We start from the raw sequence: 21155 nt of genomic DNA on the forward strand, positions 1-21155 counted from the left end.
TTGCAACTCCTTTCTGTTCCCCCCTCTTCTATCACATAATACTTTGTATTTCAAAAAGAAAGGTAAAATATTTAAAAGGATTTAATTAGGTACTCTTCTGCCACTGCTCAATGGCAAAGATTCACCCTGATGTGGTACACATTTATTATAATGATGTAATTTTAAAGATACTCCCATATTAGTGTGGGCCCTTTAATACCTCTCCCAGGTGCTATTTAGTTGGGGCAAGAAGGCTTTAACCTTCTGCCTTCTGGAATCCCCTTAGTAAATCAACTGCATCTTGGGATCATCTGCAAATGTAATTTGCTTGCTACACAAGCAGCGAGCAGACGTGATAAGATTATAAACTGGGAACGTTTTTTACTGCAGAAATGCTTGAACTCACTCCAGACAATTATGCAGCCTGCCATTTTACACATCATCTCTTTCAGTATTCCTGCATCGATTATTCCATGAACATTACTGTCTGCTAAGCTAGAACTTGTCATTGGTCCTGTAGACATGGAAGGGATGGGATATATTTCAAAATTTTTTTTTAAAAAAAGGACATTTTAATGTGAGAGGCTTTGGGACATCCATTCAGCAGCCTCGCTGCGTGTTCTGTACAAAGTATTTTTATCTCCAGCCTGCTTAGCGTTGTTAATTTCTACCCTAACACGGTGTAGCTCAGGACACAATGCCGAATTTTCCATTGCTCTGTTAGCTGTCAGCTGAATTGAAAAGACCTGTTAATTAGAAAAAATTAATGGCTTTATTCAAAGATTAACAGAAATTAGGGTGAAAACAAAATTGTTCCGATAGGGAGGCATCTGCATTCGCTGTAAATTCAGGAAATCTCCCAAAACACAAAGCACATGCTCAGAATTGTAATTAAGGAAGAAATTTTAACTCTCTGAAAGAACAGCTTGATGGCAATTGTTACTTTCCTTTAGATTTAATGTGGCCTCTGTTACAATTTACTTTTTAAAGGACACCATTTTTAATTCCCATTAATCCCTGGAATTAACAGTGCAATAAAGATCCTTGCAAACACTGAAATTTAACTAAGCAAAATGCCTTTAGGAGCCTTTACAGAGCACTTTTTGCAACCGAGCAACAGCTTTGATGCCATGAGGGAGGTGACATGCAAAGCCGGTGTTAATTAGAGACAGAACTGGCTGCATCTTCTGATCTTCTTCAGGGACACGGCTGCCGCGGGTCCACAGGCTGCAAGTGAGGTCAGATGGTTTGTTCACTGTCAGGGTGGGAGATGTGTATTAGGAAGGATGATTTGAAGGTTGAATACTTCACGCTTGTGTCTTTTTTTTCCATTAAAGTTGATAGCATGAAGTAAAAATGCTAGCTTTTCAGCATCTCCTTTGATGAGAAAGTGGTTTGGATTTGGCAGATGTTGAAAAAAACAGAGGGGGATGTGTACAAAATATGAGCTCAGTGACACATTCAATAATTAATTAATAGAAGAAATATCTTTAGATATGATAAAAATAACACAGATGTTTGAAAGTCTGTGTGGCTGGAGACCTAGGCCCTGAATAAAAGCAGTGCAGGCTGAGATACAAATACGTGCATAAGCTGAACTGACAGAATAGTCTTGTCTGGTCAGAAAAGGTTTTCCGTTACAACTGAGCTAGAGTGCATCTTCCTCAGGAAAAAAAAGTGATAATACATTGCCATAATCCTAATTAACATATGCTGTCTACCAGAAAGGCCAGGGAAGACGAGGTTATCGGGAGTGAAGCATGTTAGTGTGCTGCTGCTAGGGGAGACGCAGCCAGCTCGAAATGCGCTGCCTTCCACGTCAGTGCCGATGCCTGACTTAAACTGAAGTGTCCTCCAGCTCTCCCGATGCACAGATAATAACGGCAAGTCTGACACTGATTTTCCCCTAGCACTTATTTTGGAAGGAAGTTACTGATGTCAGCAGGACTCATGACAATGTCGAAGAACTACATTTCTTAAAGAGAGGGTGCCTCAGTGAGTAAAACACGCCCACTTCTTACATGGAAACCAAATCTGGTCATATTTAATATAATTTCCTGTGTCACTCTGGGTGATTATTGAAGACAGCATTTCCTCACGTCTCTTTACACCACATCACAAAGAGGCTGCAGAGCAAATCCTGCGATTTCGTACAACTGTGTAATCCCCTTCGTTTTGCCAGAACTTTATTCTGCCCGAAAGCACTGTGTGGGCATGCTGCCCTCCGCTTCCACGCCTACATGCTGGGCAGCAGTTACGCAGAATGGGCAGGTTGCAAGACAGCGAACTTATCCCTGGAAAATGGAAATGCATGAATAAATAAGTTTTGTCCCCCTGTGAGGGTTCATTTTGGCTGCTGCTATACTGGGCTGAGGTCCCTAACCGCACCCAGGTGGGTGAAAATACAGAGGGAGGTCTCTTTGGTAGCTGGCCAATGTACTGTCCTTTGAAATGTTTGGGCTGAGAATTAAGTTCTTGATGCATCTGACCATGAAGTAATTAACTGGAGGAAGTATTTTTACATAGTGCTGACTGATAAGAGAAAAGAAGGAGCAGGAGCCAGACGCTGAGGAGGGAAAGACTCTCCCAGGGCACCCTTCCAGTGGGTGAGGAAAGCAGAGATGCCGTCTTAGTCTGTTAAGCAGACAACACGCACTGCATGTGGGGATGGGAGCAGTTCTCGCTGCTACAGTTTTACTTCCTCCCGTCTCTACCATCTTCCCCAACCAAAAGTCAGGAGGCAGAGGCGTGGCTGTGGGGACGGCTGGTTGTGACCTTCTCACGCACCAGGTACGTGCTGTGGCGTGGGGTACAGAGATGAAGGCTCCTTGAGGGAAGCAGGGACCAGCTGTGAGACAAGTCAAGAGTGTGGCTATTGGTCTCCTCCAGCCCCTTAGAGCTTCCTTACAAGTAGTAAATGCTTGGTGTGGCTTTTCACCCTTCTGGGCCTGTTGGTCAGCTACTGGTAATTTTCTTTCTGTGCTCCCTGGAGATGGAGGAGGTTGTTTGCAGGCACGCACCAAACCATTCAATCCTGGTACAGGGTGTTTTGTTTGTTTGTGTTTTAACCGGGGTGAGGATCTTTTAAAAACACCTCTCCATCACCATCAGTACCATTGTTGCAGTCAAAGAAAAACCCGCCCAAAGCTGAACAGGAGCCTTTGTCTTTTATGAAGATATGCACAATAGGACCAGCAACAGCTATAGGTTTTAGGAGGTTGTTGCTGGAAATCCCATTAACTGGAAATTCCAGCCCGTTGGTTCTCCAGCCTGACCTTGAGTAGGTTCCAAGGCTCCCTGTGCCCCTGCTTTCAGTCCTTCCATTTCAAGCAGCATTGCTTGACTTTGGCCGTAGTATAGTCATGCTACATCCAAAGTCTCTGGTGCTCTTTAGTAGTCCAGAACTACGGTTTCCTCTCAGGAATGATGAGGGGGGATGATTAGGAAGAATGGTTTGACAGTCTCTGAATTCTTAAGTGCTACTTGTTTTGGGGCAATTTGTGCTGGAAATCTTTCCTTTCATAGCCTTAATCTATCACCTAGAGCTTCTGGTTTTATGGTTTTCTGACTGGAGAAAGGGTAATCTTTTATATATTGATGTTGATGACTGTGCTTCTTATGCCCCCAAACTGCACAGCACATTTATCCTCAGCCTAATACCCTCTTGAATGCAAAAAGAAGCCTTTCTTCTAGGTAGAAAGAATCAACAGCCTGAATATCAGTTTCATGGTCCCCTCCATATGTATATAGAATGGGGATAACTAACCTTTCTTCCAGAGGCTAATTGGATTTCACAGTTTGGACGCACCAATAACTCACCAGATATATTAAATTCAGCTTTACCATTGCTTCTGGGTAGCTTGGCTATTGACCTTCCTCCTCCTTGCTTTTTATTCTTTTTTATTTCAGTATTCAAACAAACAGGCACCTTGTGCCGCAGCCCTTTGGAGAGCAGCGTTTCTTCATGCATGAAGTCTTCCAAGCTGCTGTGCACATACATGCATGAATATTTCTCATTCCATTTAAATAAGCATCACAAATGCTTATTATAAAAATAATGCACAATGCTGAGAAGCTGGTGTCCCTACTCTGGTTTAGTTGTGTTATAACAAAATAGTCCAAGTGGACATAAAGCACTCATAATCAACCTACTGTAGCTATGCAGCCTAATTAAGAGGATCCGCATTTTTCAGCAATAAAAAGGTGTCAAAATTCCCTCTTGCATCAAAGAAAACACTTGATCACGCTGACTTGCCCATAATTTTCTCTTCTGAAGGTGAGAAAGGAAGGAAAAAAATCTCTACAGAAGAGTGGAATTTGATAGTTTCAAACTGTGTAGGCTTAAATGTAAGCCATGGCTCTCCATGAATACAAGTTGGGATCTCTGAATAATGTTTTAAAGAATGGAAATCTCACTGCATGTTTCTGTTGAGAGGTCAAATTATGGGCCTTGAAAGCTAGATGGCAGAGATGATTTTTCCTACCCTTCGTGACGGCTCGCTGCAAACACAGTAGTGAGGGGACAGCAGGACCATCGTCTTGCCAGGTTTCCACGTGGGTGTTTGGTGGCACAGAAGAGCAGAGATGAAAGAGCAGATGAGAGAGTCCCCTCCCCTTCCTGCTGGGTAGCTCAGAGAAGGGCTCCCCGAAGTGCAATTGTACTTCTGTGTATGGGCTGGGCGTGCAGGAGTGCTCCCGATCCATTTCTGAATGTCCACATCTGTGCTTTTTCTGCTCATCTTTCCATTGCTTATCCATTTTAAGCAGTTTTTTTTTTTCATAAAAGTGGATAAGTAATTCTGTGAATGCAAATGTGGAATCTATTGAGTGGGTGTGTGCATATTTTAAAGAAATAATTGAATCCAAACATCTCTTATTTTTAAATGCAGGAAACCAAAACCTAATAAAATGTAAATCAATTCAGTGTCTGCTTTGGGCTTGCAGCCTTCAAACTGTTTAAAAAAAAAAGTGTATTAAGTGCTGTGCATTCCAATATCAACATCTTTATTTTCCATCATATCTCTTTAACCCTTTAAGTCTTCTGAATTTTTTTTCTTCCTGGACATGTGATGAAGAGCTTGTCAGAGAAGAGAAAGCAGTTCATTTAACGTCTGCTCCGCATGTTCATTAATTCCCAGTATTCACTCTGGCGCGTGACCTTGCCGAGCCTTCCTCTGGACAAGTCAGTCTGTGTTTGGTTTTGGTACTGTGCTTTATTGATCGCAAACACCCAACTGATTAATTGCAAAGCACAGTCGCCTTTGTGAGGTAGGACTTTGGCCTCTCAGACCTGACATAAACACACCACTGCCAGTTTGCCTTGGGGTAGAGGTGTGGGAGTGAGCAGGCATCTAAAATACGTTAATTGTCTTTAGCTAACAGGTAGCTGGATGTGTTCAATTTTATAGCATTTATCAAAACAACGTAGAAAACAAGACTATGTCTTTAATTGAGTTCTGCTCCCGATAGGCTTTATGTGTGTATGGTATGCTAACTGTATTCTGTGGTCTTTTTGGCCTTAAGCTGCTTCTGAAGATGATTTTTCCCCTCTTCTGAGCTCTAGAAGCCTACAAGCTGAAGAAGTGTGATGATTTAAAGAAAGCAAATGGACATCTCTTTTCTTTGAACATAACTGTCAGATCTGCAGAAACTTAGGGGACATTTTGAAGCTACCTATGTCCCGGTATCGCTTTCTGTTCTGCTGCCTAAATTCTTAAAGAGGAGGGATATTGGAGAGAGAACAGTTACAAAGTCGTTATGACAGGGGAGAGAAGAGCAGAGGAAGAAGAGGGCACTGGCCCTCGCTTATCTTAAGACTTAGGCAGAGTCAAGCAGTTGGTTAAAGATGACGGTCCCCAGGATGGAGGATGGTCAGCCCCCAGGTCAAACCAGTGGTGTTATCCCAGATGTCCTTTGCTAGACCTCTGCCGGCCATTTAGGCAGAGATCTTTCCTCATTCCATGACGTAAGGAAGAGACAGAAAGTCTGGAAGCAGGACTGTGTAGATAAGTCACTGTTCTGAATAATCACTAGCTACAGTGTCTGATCATTTATCATTCAGCCTCACCTGGCTCCATCCGCTAAAAATAGGAACCTTTGATAAAGACATTTCTCAGAAAACTGAAAAAGACAGTTCAGTTAGCCCTCCTGGTGATGTATTTCTCTTCAGAGACATGCTCTGTCATCTTCTTGGCAAACAGTGATGGCCACTCCAGGTTACCGCAGGCCTCCCGCTAAAGTGGAGGAGATGCAGAGAGCTGCAGAGCTCCATCCTGCAGTGAAAGCTACCGAAATGTGGCTGGAGCCTGTGTTCCTGCTGTGCCGATGTTCATGCTCGCAGAGAGCGCCAGCAAGGACAACCCGTTAGACGCAGCGAGCTCTGGCGTTCTGCGGACTATGAAAGGGAACCAAATGAGCTGGTTAATCATGACACCTTTTTAAAGCACAGGGTAGGTGATTCAGACTAAGGCTTAAGTCTTCAAGCTTTTGATTTCTAATTCTTTTAAATTATTTCGTTAATGAATTACAGTTTTTAAATACTGCTGCTGCCTCCTGGAGGATGGTAGAAACAGGCAGTTACTCACAGCTGGCCAGGTATGTATCCGGCATATTTACTGCTCCTTTTCCAAGTGAGCTCAGACCATCCGTAGCATCACAGATATTTCAGCAAACTGGGAGTGCACATCCAGAGAGATGCTCGGAGCAAGCTTCATTTTGTCAAAGTCCTGAAAAACGCTTACTTCTACAAGTGCTGTATTAAAATGAGCAAGAAGGCTCAGCGTCTCTCAGAAGGCCATATCTTTCCTTTCTGCAATTAAAGTTGCTGCAGCAGGCACTAACGGACTGTCACTGCAGAAATCCCCTCTCAGAAATCCTGGATATATTGTCCTCTCAGGGAAGGTTTTTCTAACATAAGCAGAGGAAGATTTCATTTAATGAGAAAAGAAACCACGCTTAATGAAAGCCTAAGGAACTGCAAACAGTTGTGTACTCCCCAAAATCTCTGTTAATCTCTACCAACTTCTATTTCTTCCATAATAGATATTTTAAAGTATTTTAAAAATCAATCCTTGCCACAAAGAAAAGTGTTACCATCAAATCTATTAGAAATAATTGCTTTGTAAGTAATAAATCTGTGCCTCATCGACTGGAGTGTGAAGATTTAACTTCCTTCATTGGAATTGCTTAAGCTACAGGAATTGGAGAGAAAACATTTAATGCAGTATGATCCTTTTGAAGTCAATATTGTCTTTTTAATCCCAAATTTCAAATTAAATATTATCTTCCTTTAAACAAAGGCATGCACTTGTATCTTGGAAATCAATGCTATTTATCCTGCCTACTCTAACTATATACACAAGTTTAATTTGTGTTATAAATAAAAAGATTTGCAGACTTAAAAATGGAAGAAGACAAAATCTTACTGATTTGATGGTTTCCAGTGTTCACCATTTCAGGTGGCAGCGCAGGTCCTTGCGCTATCAGGCTACTATCGGTTTTTGTCTTGTGCTTTAATAAATTCATAGCTCACGGCAAACTGCAGCATTTAAAACCAGTAATTTTCAGGTTATCAGCTGGGGTAAATTTTTGTTGATGTGAACTTTTTTCAGGGTTTTCATGGTGTTCCAAACTAATTATTGGATATAATTAGACTAGTAGATTAGAGTAAGCTAAAGCAGAACATACACTTTCAAAACAGTCCAGATTACTCGGGGGCAGACTTGTACTATTCTTTTTTTTTTTTTTTTAATGGAGGAAACAGGAGAAAAAAAGCCCTTTGAAGAATGGAGATAAGAAGACTTATAAGGTTATTCTAGAGTCACTAAAATTCCCTAAAGCAATTAATGCAGGGTAGAGGTTTGGCCTTGTCAAGAACAACCCTGAGATATCCCATCCTGGCCCATAATGTCCGAACTAGCCATCCCAGCAGGGCAGCCCATGGTTTCCCAGCCCACGGCCTCTTTAGCTCCACGTCCTTCAGGGATGAGCATACTGAGGGCTTTCTCCTGGCGCTTCTCTTCTGTGCACCGCTCAGGCAAGCTGGCTCTGGTGCTGTTAAGATCCAGCACTTAGGTCATGTGTTTTCCAAAAAAAAAGTTTACTCCAGTGACTTAATGTACATTTGGGGCATGTTTCAGGGACGTACAGTCATGGTCAAGGATTTAAGTTGAATAAACAAAAGGTAAATAGAAAATACCACACACGTGGTGAACGTCAGCAACGCAGCTAAAACGGCATGCTATGTGACAGCTGTTATTTTCTGAATTTTGCAACGTTTTGCACTGTTCAATGAGAGTGGGGTTGCTTTTCGTGATGAGTTCTCAATAGTGGAAGTTACGGCAGGAAACAAAAGGGAACAAATAAAGCAAACACAGAAGTTATTGTTTCCTGAATATCAGGAGCTCTACAAGTAGACTATCTAATTTTTTTACCAGCCTCCAGTACTCATCCAGCCAGCTGTTCATAATTATAAAAAACACATAATAACCTACTATCTGAAGGGACAAGAATGCAGGAAAGTTAATTAATTGCAAGTATCTCTGCCTGACATGTAATCAGGTTTCTGTCCTTGTGCATGCTGGCAGTATGCGTCGCGGTCGGACCCTTGCTCTGAAGGCTTTCTTGGTTGCCTGGACTTTCTTTTTTGGTTGTGGTCGTTGTGAGAAGTTCAAGGAGAAAATATACACTTTGGCTTATGACCTTGAGACAACAAAAGCAGCTGTGTGTTCTTTCTGATTTCATCTTAAAGGCTGGGAAATTTCTGAACCCTTATGTTGGGATCTAGCTTTGCACTACATTTAATGGCGCAATGGTTTCTGTACTGAAGGGTGAGGCAAGCAACCCACGAGTGTTTTCCACGGTGTAAGTACTTAGCAGGCAAATGGGAACTTGTGTGTAGAGCCAAACCCAATTATTTGCAAATGAATCAGTGCCACGCATCCTCAGGGGGAGGACTTTAATACCGAGTGCTGGTTTGAAATGTCATCTTTTCTGTGGGAGAATTCTCTGTAGGTAACATGTGAACTATTTTCAACCTAATTTTAAGCAAACAGAAATTGGAATTCACTGAAGTTTGCAAAAAAAAAAATTCTGCCTTTGATCAAAGCCGTAGTAGATTTCAGTTTGCTCCATTTTGAAAGTCATGCCGATGTGAAAAACAGGCTTTTCACTGGTGTTTGACATCTTAACCAGAGCTGGCACTCCTAGGCAGTGCTTTAATTATACATTATGTTAACCAGTGTGAAATGCTGAGCCTTATTAAGATAGCCAAAAGCCGTCCTTCTAGTTGATTTATTAGAGCTTGAAATTAACTTTTCACAGTCCAGCTCAAATGGATCCGTAGATATGGAAATTCAGCTCTGCCTACATGAAGTGTCCCCACGGTTATCTCCTGCGCTCTCTCCAGTCCCTTGCCCAGTCCATCTGCCCTCTGTAAAGACCCCAGTGCCCAGACATGCCAAAACACTGGGCAGCGGCTGTCACCCTGTTACCTCCGTGATAAATGTCAGTGACAAATCTTGCGGTCACTTGGAATGGTCTCTTGAAAAAATGGAACTTTAAAAACCCCATATTTACCCTGGGCTCACTGGGGTGCCCAGATGTGTGGCTGATGGGCTGCTTCAGGCTGGCTGATGCTGGAGATGTTCCACTCTGTGTGTTTGCAGACAAGCCTTTTTTCTGCTCCTGACACAGTACTTAGCGTATGGCTGGGACATCAGGAGCTCAGGCTGAAGTTCTAGACAAAGTCAATTGGACAGAGGTGCTTTGTTGTCCCATTAGCACTTCAAACAGGTAATACCTTTGCACCTGCAGGTACGCAGGGGCTGAAGACCTTAGCCCACCAGTCAGTGAGACGATATTCCTCAGCCAGCCGGGAGGACAAAGGCAGATGGTAACTTCATCCTATGCTTCATCTCCCAGCTAGTTACAGAGAAGCAGGAGGACGGAAGACAAAGACGCAAGCCTGATGTGCCCTTGTGTCCCAATAGTCAGCCCACCCTTTGAATAAGATTTATCGCTAGGACGTGCTTTTCAAAGTCTTTAGACCTTCCTCCATTTTCCTTGTTCCTGTACCTAAGCAGGTATTTTGCTTGGGTTTTGTGATGAATATTGGTTGTTCACCTCTTGATTTTGTTAAAAATATTGTTAAAACAAGAAGTCCATCATCTGCAGAGTAATAGGGAGAGTTACAGATCTCTGATAGCATGCTTCCAGTGACCAGCCATGTATTTTCAGATTTCCAAACTCTCAGATATCAGGTCTCTGATGAAATTAGTGGATCTGGAGCTTCCACTCCCACATCTTGTGCTTTGCTTCTGTTTGATGCTGCAAGGCAAGGCACAGATCTGGAGTTCCAGATACTGCAAGATGTAATTTCCCTCTCTTTAGGATGGCAAAAAAGAGAAGCAAGGTATTCAGAGCCATTAGCCAGCATGACCATGTCTTCTGTTTATCTCAGACAACTTTCTACATCCTGCTCTTGTGGTGTCCCCAGACAGGGGTCTTAGTTTTAGGTGACTGGAAGCTATTGCTTCTCCTTTTCCCACAAAGCTGTCCTAGGGCAGAGCTCTCACCCTCGCGGCCACCGCACCCTTCCCCTTACCTGGTTTGTGCCTTCCCCACCACCTGGCCTTCTGTGGGATGGGCAGCTCTGCAGTGAGGAATGGTGCTTCATCATCCCGTGTCTTGGTGGCAAAAGCAGGGAGCAGGAGAGACAACAACTGGAGCAAGTCCGTGGATTTAAATGATGCTTGGGTGGGAAGGGCGTCCAGTGATACTTTGGGCCTCAGTGGTTCAGATAGCCTTTTTGGCTTTAAAACCTATCATCAAGCTTGCCTGCTCAGGAAGGTCTTTGCCTTCTTAGTGGTTGAGTCTGTTGGCACTCCAGTGCTCATCAGTGTGGGCAGCGGTGGCACAGCCTTGCCTGCCAACGTGGCATGGGGGGCACCTCTGCTTCGTATTTGAGAAGTAGCTCGGTAATGTCTGTGTCATTCATGGGGGTGACTGATGTATTCTGTCAGCTCCCGAATTGACTGGAAATGCCATACCTCATGGAATTTGCAAGGTAGTTGGGATTTGTTTTTCTCTCTTTTTTTAATTACACTTTTACGCTTGACTTGCCCAGAGAAGTTGTGTGTTGTGCACCAGGCTTACGGGAAGTACGGAGATCAGCAGAGAGGCAGCTCCCTCCTGTTTAAATTAAAACTAAGCCACATCAGAATGTTGCCAATTAAAAATAAAATGAATGACTTTGCTCTCTCTGTAGGTGACCTGTCTCCACGATTTCTTTGGGGATGATGATGTGTTTATCGCCTGTGGTCCAGAAAAATTCCGCTATGCACAGGATGACTTTTCTCTGGATGAAAGTGGTAAGATCAAACACACACTGCTCGCCAGTCTGTGTTTTTATTTGATTTCCATTCAGTTGCTTGTATCAAATCAAAACGCTGCATGCTATTGTTTTGGTTTTTTTAAGACCTGGTACACAGAATTTAACATCCTTTTGTGAAACTTGTACAGGCAGCAGTTATAATCAGGGAAATACTGACTGAGGGAGCTCAAGTCAGGATAGATGGACTCCTACACCATTTGACATTTACTGCAAGATCTGGCAGTGTATATCCTTTCAATTTTATCTAGTTGCAGTCAGATAGATACATTTTTATTCAGAACTAAACAGCAGAAGGACTCGTGTTCTTACGTACACATGTGAAAATTAAAAAACGGGAACCGGTTCCTTCTGCTGATTCAAAAAGCAGAGCAATAATTCCCCTTTTACAGGGGGCACTGGGACAGCACCATTATTTGTCCATCGGTTACACCTGCAAGCACAGATCCATAATAATGTGAGTCTCTATGATGAATTAAGCCATGAAATCTTTAATTTCACAGAATATACAGAGCTTGCTTGTAGGAGTTACCACCTACCCCGCCTGGCAACTGTGTACACCCACAGCGCAGGCTGCCTGCTGGTGCCAGGGAGCGCAGCAAGAGTGAATTAATGTAACTTTGACCATTTAACCTAGAAGAAAAATGTGGTCTCCAAAACCTCATTTCCCAAAGCTCTAGGCGTCCTGTATTGAAAAGCAAAGAGGACTTTTGCTGTATGCTAGGGAGTCAAGCAGCCTCTAATCTTCAAACACTGTATTTTTATGACTCCTTTGCAAGCCTGATTTTATTTGATGCTGGTACTTCTGACCTGTGTACTCCAGATGAACCTATTTGATGGTCTTGGGGAATTCAAAGAAAGTTTCCAAGATTCAGCTGAAACTTTGCAGGCAAAGAATAAAGCCTGTGTCAGGCTGGGGAAGTGATCAGTAACCTGAGCTTCATATTTTTTTAAACGCTCGGCAGTTGAGTCAGCTCCACAGGGACTTCCACACTGTAAAACAGTTTGGATGCAATCCCAGCAGAACAATTTGATGGGAAGCCCAGCTCTCTGCCTACACTCCTGGTTACTACTGATTTTTCCAGCTTGGATTTCTCTAAGAAAAATAAGGCAAGCCTGCTGTTGGGAAGGCACTGAGAAACTGCAGCTCTCAGTGGTATTTGCAGGGGAGCAGGGGTGCCCTGCACCTCTCAAGAAGCAGATGAGGAGCTATTAGCCAGCAGTGTTTTTCCGTTATACACGCATCATCCGTCCTTGTTATCAGCCAGATGCTGCGAGGAGAACTGTGAGTCCTGAGGTCTTGCAGATGAATGTCACTTATGAAAATCTCCTCTGTCATGGGGTACTTTTTCTTGCCTGTTTGGATGACATGCTCTTGGATTGCTGCTTATTATGTTCACTCTGGCAGGACATCAGGAAACAAAATGAAAAATCGCATAAGAGAGGATTATGTCATCTTTTTCCTCCTGACTGCCCACCATAGCTTCCGCTCCATAATCCCTATTGCTGAGCACTTTCCAGATGATGTTCCTCTGCCTCATTCACACCCGCTGGTTTCGGCATCAGCCCACGGAAATGTCACGCCTCCTGCGATGTTTAGAGGCCTGTTTACACTGACTTCAGCGCAGCCAGGTTTCTCCCTTTCGAACCTTGTTGCAGGGTGTGCAAATGCTCAGTGATCGCCTTTGGTGCACTGACGCTTGCTGACGGCTGAGCTGGAGGAATTCCTCACAGTCAGCCTTTCTGTGCTGGAAAATGCAAAGCTGAGTTTCTTTTCAAGGAATTACTCGCCTGGCAAGAAAATAAATCTGAAAGCTCTTGAAAAGATGCAACATAAAGTATTTTCACTTTTTAGGTTTATTCTTTTAGGGAGTAATTCAGGTGACTGAGCATCGATGTCTGACACCCTTTGAGACCCCCTTGGCTTCTGAGACATCCACACAATATGACTGACAGATATCACGCAGGGGCACCAGGAGACCCACTCTGCTCCGGGGAGACTGTACTCTGGTGTATCTCACAGAGCATGTGATGCCTAAAATGAATCATGCTCTAAGATAGAAATGTTGCACTGTTTTTGTTAAACAGCTGTAAGAGCCTTGAAAAATATTATGTCTGCGGTGACTGAAGGTGATTTTTCCCCATATTTTGGCTTGGCTGGTTAACACCAGGAGCAGTTATTGGCACACTCTCCCTAGAGGCTCACAATGTCTCATGAAACCCTATATTCTTTACTATCAAGGAGGGATAGTCTACCTTCCACACCTCCCTCACCCAGTCATTACTGCTGGTCATGTGTAAAAAATCAGGGCTATATCAGTGCTGGAGCCCTACAAGCTTTTCTGTGGCATCACCTGTGAGAAGTCAAGTACCTTTGAAAAAAAACAAAACACACAACTTTTTCTATCTCTGATTTACAGTTTCCAAAATCCATTTAGCAGGAGAGAGAATAAACTCATTGTAGGTTTAATTATCACCATGGAGCACAGAGCATCCTCTCCTCAGATTCTTATACTGCGTGGCCCAACAGCAAACTCTTTCCCAAACCATCCGGAAGAAGAAGAGATTGACTCTTGACTGTCTGAGAATGAGGAAAGCCTGGGGAAAAAATTAAGGCAGTTACATTTTCATAGATACACCAATATATAAATAAATAACACATACACTTAGGTCAGACAACTTGTTTTCAGTTGACCAATTATTTATTTGCTGCCTTAGTTGATTCCCATTAGGGAATCCAGTCAAGGGAGTCCTGAGTCCAGCCCATGCATGCTGACCAGAACTTTTCCATAAAAAACTGTCTGTATGTGGAATATGTACTTCATGTCTATAAAAAAAAAGATCTGTTTTTCACATCTTGGTGAGGATAATCTGTTGCAGGAGATGAGGTGAGAACGGTTAGCATTTAACAAAAAGGAAATCCCCTTTTTATTGCCACCTTCTTAAATGGGTCAAGTTAATAACTTGAGGGGTGGGAAGTGCTTTTTCTGTCAGCTTTCCATGTAAATAAACTCCAGTTTTGAAGATCTGGCATGCCTGAAATCCTGGGACACACGGAGGTTTGTTAGCATTTCAGTTCCCTTCTGCAGGACGCTGTAGATCATGTTTACATTTTCCACTATTCCTGCCCTATTTATTTTTTAAGAAAACACAGTTGGGGTTCTCATCTGCTCATGTCTTTAAGTACATAAATGTACTAGACTTGTTTACGCAAACCATTCCAAAAGGGATGAGTGGCCAAGACAGAGGACAGTTTTTCTAAAACCATTTTGTCGTCTTTGCTTTCTGCATCTGAAAAGTTTTAGCTTGTTGAAACCACAGAAGAGGCTGATTCAGGCTGGGTGAAAGCCTCCTGGGACAGATGTCCCATCTGCCACTTGGAGACCTTTACATCATGCCAGGAGCTGCTTGCTGGCTTTCTGCACCTGCATAAATTGCACTCATCATACCTACTACTACATCTTCATGGAAGGTTTACAGCAAATTAACTGGTTTTTTTGGCCTGATCCTTCCCTCAGTCAGTGTTGGCCATTTTCATTGTGCTTACGAGCTGGTGAGAACCAAGGCAAGGGAAAGAGCAGAAAATCTCTGGTAGAGCACAGGTGCAGAGATGGGCCCTGCTAGGGAGCCAGCCTGATCTTGACATAGACTGTCTCAGAACCTCTTCTAGAAGAGCAAAGCTGTTCTCCTCTTTGCCCTCCCCCTAAAACTATCCTTTCTGCTCTAGAGACAATGTGAGGTATCAGGTTTTCCATTACCTTTGATGTTTTCTGCTCTTTGGAGACAAAGCACTAAGATGCCTATGGGTGTTTCATACCTGGTGTCCATAGGCAGCAGGAGTAGATAGGGACATAACCACGGTTTCTGTCTGTTTCCTTAGAGTGCCGGGTGATGAAAGGGAGCCCTGCCGCCGCCACGGGCAGTAAGTCATCTCCCACCCCTCAGAAGAGCTCAGCAAAGAGTCCAGCCCCCATGCGCCGGAGCAAGTCCCCAGCCGATTCAGGTAACCATCAAGACGGTGAGTGATTGTTTTCTGCTGTCTGAATATTAACCACGCTCAAGAGAAAAACACATACTGTGTGCTTTTGGATACACTGAGCTTGGGTGAAGACTAGTGACCTTGCAATTGGAGAACTGGTGATGGGTTTATTGATATGATACTGAGACATTCATTCAGTAACAGAGAAGGAAAACAGAAATGCTGATTTGCTGCAGCAGCTTGCACCATTTGAGATGCCTCCTTCCCTCTTCAGTAGCAACTGAATTGGTGGTGTAGCACACCTGGAGAGCTGCAGAGCCTAGAAATTAAAGGCTGGGCTTAATATCACGCTTCTGGTAATTGATAGTTTTTAGAGTCATGATGGAGAGAGTGGATCTCTAGGTCTGTCATCTGTCTGCCTGGTTTTTTTCCAAAAGAGAACCAGACATGGCCTTTCACTAAAATGGCCAAATCACCAAATAAGCACTTCAGGATTCCAGGGGAGATTCGTAGCTTGAATTGAAGTGACCCACAGCATTAACACAGGTGATATAAAACAGAAATCGCTTTTCACCTTCACAGTAACACCTTGCATAGTGCATGTGAACACCTCCCAACAGTTGACCATCACTACATGTTGGATTACTGGATATAAAATTCTCCTGACAGTGTTCAGAAAGATTTTCCCCAGGAAGCAGTTGATTTGTTTAGGGCCTTTCGATGTTCTTCAGCTACTTAAAGAGTCATTGTGAAATTGGCTGGCACATGCCAAGACTCTGATTTTAGCAGTTATTTCTCTGTAAAGTGACTCTGCATTCATAGAGTTTTCCTTCAAGATTCCAATGCTGGCTGTTCTTAAACTCAGGCTTGCTATAACCTAAAAAGCTTTCACAGTCCCAAATTCATGGTAAAGTTGTGCGGGTACATTGAAGACATGATGGAAAATATTTAAAAAAAAACCCAAACAACTCGGAGTCAGCCCATCCATGAGTTGTGAAACAGCCTTTAAACCTTCTCCATAAGCATCAGGTGCTAATTACCAGGACAAGTAGACTTTATTGCATGAACATGTAGTCTAATGTGAAATGGCAACTATTGTGTTCCTGATTTTAACTGATTGAATGACTCACAGGAACAAACTGGTGAGTCATCTGATGGAGTTTAATGAACACAGTAAGTAGAGCCTTTCAGAAGGAGATTAAAATAACCAGAAACTCTGAACAATAGCCAGCTCCTGGAGTTAAGGCCAGTAATGAAGGACAAATCAAGTTTCTTTAATCCATCTAGACAGGGGTCTTTCATATTTTCCTGTGATTTCAATACAGAAAAAAATGGCAGCCTGTCCTGCTTAATGAGAATTAAAAATTACAGAACTCTCCCAGCGGTGGAAAGGTGAACAAAACCAGTTGTTTTCTCAGGACACAGAGAAAAAAAGAATACTGCTTTGTGTTCTCATCCCTTGAATTTGTAATAAAGAAAGGAGGGTCTACACATTACTTAAGAGTAAATATTTGCATAAACCATCAACAGGCTTAGCTGGATTTTGAAGCTGTCACATTAAAAAGGCAAGAAATGCTGAATGAAGCCTGATTAATAAAAGATGATCTGACCCATTTTTTTCAGCATTCTCACCTATCTTATTTGTGAAAGGATTGAAAAACAGTTTTATTTCAAGTATATTAAATATTTTTGCTATGCATTTGATCTCCTACCCATTTGTACCTTTTGGATTTGCTGTCTCTCGCTCTGCTGTGGTTGTCATATCAGAACTTGGAGTTTCCTTGATTCTATGTTATTAGTTTCTGTTCTTTTCAGTTCTTTTCCAGGTAGGTTTCTGTATTGTTTTTGTACCATAGTCTCTAAGGCCATTGTGACATATCTGGGCACTGATGTAAACGCAGATTCGGAAGAAAATCTTTATGCTGCTTGAGTGAAGAAAAAAGTCTGGACCCTCCTCATTACAAGCACAGCGCAGTTACAGAAAAGGATGTTATTTTTTCCCATTTCTCATCCTAATTATTCAAGTTCCCTATTAAAGCATGTGGGAAAATAGGACATTATTTATCAGCAGCAAAAATGAGAATGCGGTGGATTTACACGTGGACAGTGGTCCACACGCATTGTCCACAGAGGCAGCGAAGGCTTAAAGCAGATCGTGCACATGCAGCTGTGCTTCACTCCTTGGCAAGAGCTTCTATGCTGCCAGCAGACAGTGGACAAAAGCAGTACATCAGCGTTACAGCACAGAGAGGACAGAAAAACCTGCTTCAGCAGAGCTTGCCAATGCTAATTCTGAGGATGAGAGGTTGACAGCACACAAACGTGGCATCCGCTTTCTCTACCATTCACTGTAGGGATGCTTCTGATCTTTATGTGTCAACACATAAAGACTCCATGGCCACCTCTGAGTCAGGACAACAGCAGAAGGAAATAGATGTAGCAAGTCTGTAACTTTAGCACTGAAAAGGAAGCAGCTTCTAAGCCATTTAATGGCTCCTATCACCAGCTAGATGTGAACTGCAATGTTTCCCTTGACTGTCTTCTTACAGCAGTCCTGGTAGTGAGCTGCCTAAGCGGTCAGCTCCCATTCCAAAATAACAAGGATTATAACATGAAGCAACACAGAACACAAAACCAAAATATTTTGTTAAAAAACGTCAGAACAAAAGGCCGTGCACAGAAGTGCAACTGCACAGAGTACGCCAGCTCCCAGCTGCAGCGATTCGCGTTCACTGGTTGAACCTTCTGCCGGAGGTAATTTGCCTCCTGCCTAGATGTGTCACGGCCTCACTGTGAAAAGCTCAATTCCCTCTAGGCAGCCAGAGCCCTTCAGCTCCAAGGATATTAAAAAAATGAGGTAGCTAATCCACAGAAACACGCTAAACACTGTTTTCTTGCCATGGTACTTTTATCTCTTTATTTACCATACAGTCATTTAAATGAATGAAAAAGAAATGAATGAATGAATGAAAATGAAATGAGTGAATGAAGAATGAAGAAGTGTCTTGCTGTAAGCAGATGGTAACAGTCCACAGGCCTTGTATTCCCAAGGGGAATCCTTTCTTCCTTCTCTCATTAACCCCCACCCCATATATACACCTTCTCAGCAATGCCACTGTATTTCTGGTTTGATCTAGCTGTTCCTCCAGACACCGTGCTGACCATTCTGTCACGGGGCCGTTTTCACCTCTTGGTTCAGTTTGACTGGAAGGCCCTGGCTGCTCTGCCAGCAGTTCCCACTGGGCTTCCAGTATATCCTTTAGCTTCCCATCTCTTTGGTGCTGGAGCTTTGATGCAGTCTTTCATCTACATCCTCCACCTAACTCCCCCAACATGTTGCTTCCAGCAAGGTGCGGTTAGCAAAATGCAACAGGATTTTACTTCTCCCTCTACGAGAATCTAACCCAGTGCCTTTCTCTTCTCTTCTCTGTCTCCCAAATGTTAGCTAGTAGAGCTGAACTAGTTTCTCATATATCAGGTGTGAATTGAGACTGGAAGGGATTGGTGGCTCTACCTGGCCTGAGCTGAGCTTAGGTTGTTGTGTTTAAATATGGACTGAACACGCTAAGAAAGATATAAGCAAACTAAAGAAAATCCAGAAGAAACTTCCTGGGGTTCAGAAAGGTTGAAGGGAATAGACTGATTAGCTTAGAAAAAGGGAAGATCCAGAGGGACAATTTAACACTCTTCAAATATATATGAAGTATTAAAAATAGGATAATGATCAAATTTCCTGTGCATTTATCAGGGATAAGACAGGATATTGGTTTAATCTTTAATAAGGGATATATAGATCAGATATGAGGAACGCTTTTCAATTATAAGCATCTTAATCACTGAAGCAGGTCTTCTAGGGAGCTTGCTAGTCCCTGTCAGACCTGGTGCTTTTAAAAAATATGCTCTCTACTGGGGCTGACCCAAATAGATCTGATCCCAATTTAGAGCACAGAATTGGAGCTACAAAGCTTCTATGGATATTTCTAGCCTCTATTTTTCTTTCTATGAAGTCAGCTTTGCTAAATGACATAGCTTAGAGCAATAAAATCCAGACTAAACTACATGTGTAGTATACCATCCAGTTCCTTCTCCTAAGGTGACAGAGGAAAACTGGGCGTAAGGAGCTAAGTCGCTGTGCTGCTGCTGTGGTCCATGAGGTTTAAATGGGTTGGGTCAGCATGAAGTTTGGCAAAATTTCTTTAACAGATTACTCCAATAAGAAGCCAAGCCAAACAACAGACAGAGCTAAATCACAGGGGAGAAAATAATGATGTCACTTGCCATTATATCTTTGTTATAAAAATATGAACTTATCTCACAGTAACTCACATAACAAACGAGTTCAGTTGTATAAATACACGTGCTGTGATAGGAGAGTTTGTGATTTTTCAAACCAGCATGATCTTTTGTAGCACAGAGCCACAGGTACCAAAGCTGAAATTTGAAAATGTCTTTCCCCAGCTTTGCCTTGATTTGGTTCAGGGAGCCTACGAACAGGGCTCTGAGGCTGCAGGACTTTCATTTCTCATGAAAGAGTTGGACAGAGGGACAAAAGCATATTCACAAGGCAGCAGCAATTAGCAAAACTGATACAGAACGTCAGTCTGTCCTGACCAGAGATCTGGCTCCCCGGGGTCATTATCTCTGAATGTGTTAAAAAGGCAGCAGATGTCCTTTGGGTTGCACACAAGATAGAACAGCTTGTTACCCCACTTGCGCTTACTAACGTTCTGCTAGCTGACAATCCCCACTATGCATCCAGCGGAGAGATCACCCTCACTGAATGTGATGAGAAAAGGGTGCCAGCACTGCAGAGCTGAGCACCTGGAAGTCAGGAGGTGCCTGAGCGAAGGATGACTGTGCAATCGGAATTCTTCCGCTCCTGAATAAACACTACAATGGAGGTTTTATTTTTCCCACAGGCTCCTCTGTCCTGGAAGGCAGGATGACTTGTGCTCACTAAATAAGCTGCTACTTCTGCATTTGATTTATGCTGTCCTTGTTCTGGTTGTTGCCTCTCTTTATTTTCTTGGTGACACTTCAAACCCTGACCTGGAGACAAAACTATCCACGTATTTCATGGTTCTTTCTCTCACTCTTGTGATGTACAAGCATGTGCTCCTCAAACTAGGAACTCATCTGCAGAACCTGGGAACCCCAGTGGAGCAGGGAGTACTAACCTTGCTTTACAAACTGACAGAAAAAGAGACATCTCCACACATTTTGAGCACTCACTGTGGTCCTTGGGCCCTGCTTTTTCCAGTTCTGTTCAGTATTAGAAATCTGAGTTCAAAAGATGGGCCTCACTAACATCATTTCCAGGTCTCTGTGCTTATCATTGCTGGAAATTCAGATCCACAGTCCTAGTCACCCAAGCAAACCCGAGCAACACTCAAGGAACAATTGCCTATGAGAAATTTGTCTAAAATATCTGTGGGAGAAGCAGGCAGAGAATTCAGTTTACCTGCATCTCTCATAGCCATCTCAAACATGACATTATGCTATCTTCTCCATCCTCCCTCTCATTTTCTGCACAAGCCTGAATTATTCCCCAAGTACAAACTGTCTTGTGCACCGAAGGAGGTAAGGATCCGAGGAAACAAGGCAATGTACACGTTCATGCAATTAAAGGATGTGTCATATGCACAAAGGGGCTTTAACGTGAATTGAGGTTGCCAAGCAAATACAAGGACATAAATAAGACATAATACACAAACAATAACATGGTTGAAAAAAACCCAAATTAATTACAATAGAAGTTGGTTATAAAGAATGGTTTCCAATAGCCGAGCTGTCGGAGATCCTTACCTA

The 21155-nt window shown here is 42.9% G+C and overlaps 1 protein-coding gene across 2 annotated transcripts in view; it reads left to right on the plus strand.

The window, feature by feature from the left end:
* Positions 1-21155, plus strand: part of DCX (doublecortin) — a 70394-nt gene that overhangs the window by 43041 nt on the left and 6198 nt on the right. Inside the window, exons 4-5 of one of the 2 annotated variants that reach the window (XM_010122157.2) lie at positions 11246-11348; positions 15249-15386. In XM_010122157.2, coding sequence (XP_010120459.1) covers positions 11246-11348; positions 15249-15386 — 241 coding nt within the window. The remainder of the gene's footprint in view (positions 1-11245; positions 11349-15248; positions 15387-21155) is intronic. The other variant, XM_086756432.1, reaches the window with a different exon arrangement.

Source organism: Chlamydotis macqueenii, chromosome 11 (genome assembly GCF_036417535.1).
Source record: "Chlamydotis macqueenii isolate bChlMac1 chromosome 11, bChlMac1.mat, whole genome shotgun sequence".
NCBI classification, from domain to species: Eukaryota; Metazoa; Chordata; class Aves; order Otidiformes; family Otididae; genus Chlamydotis; species Chlamydotis macqueenii.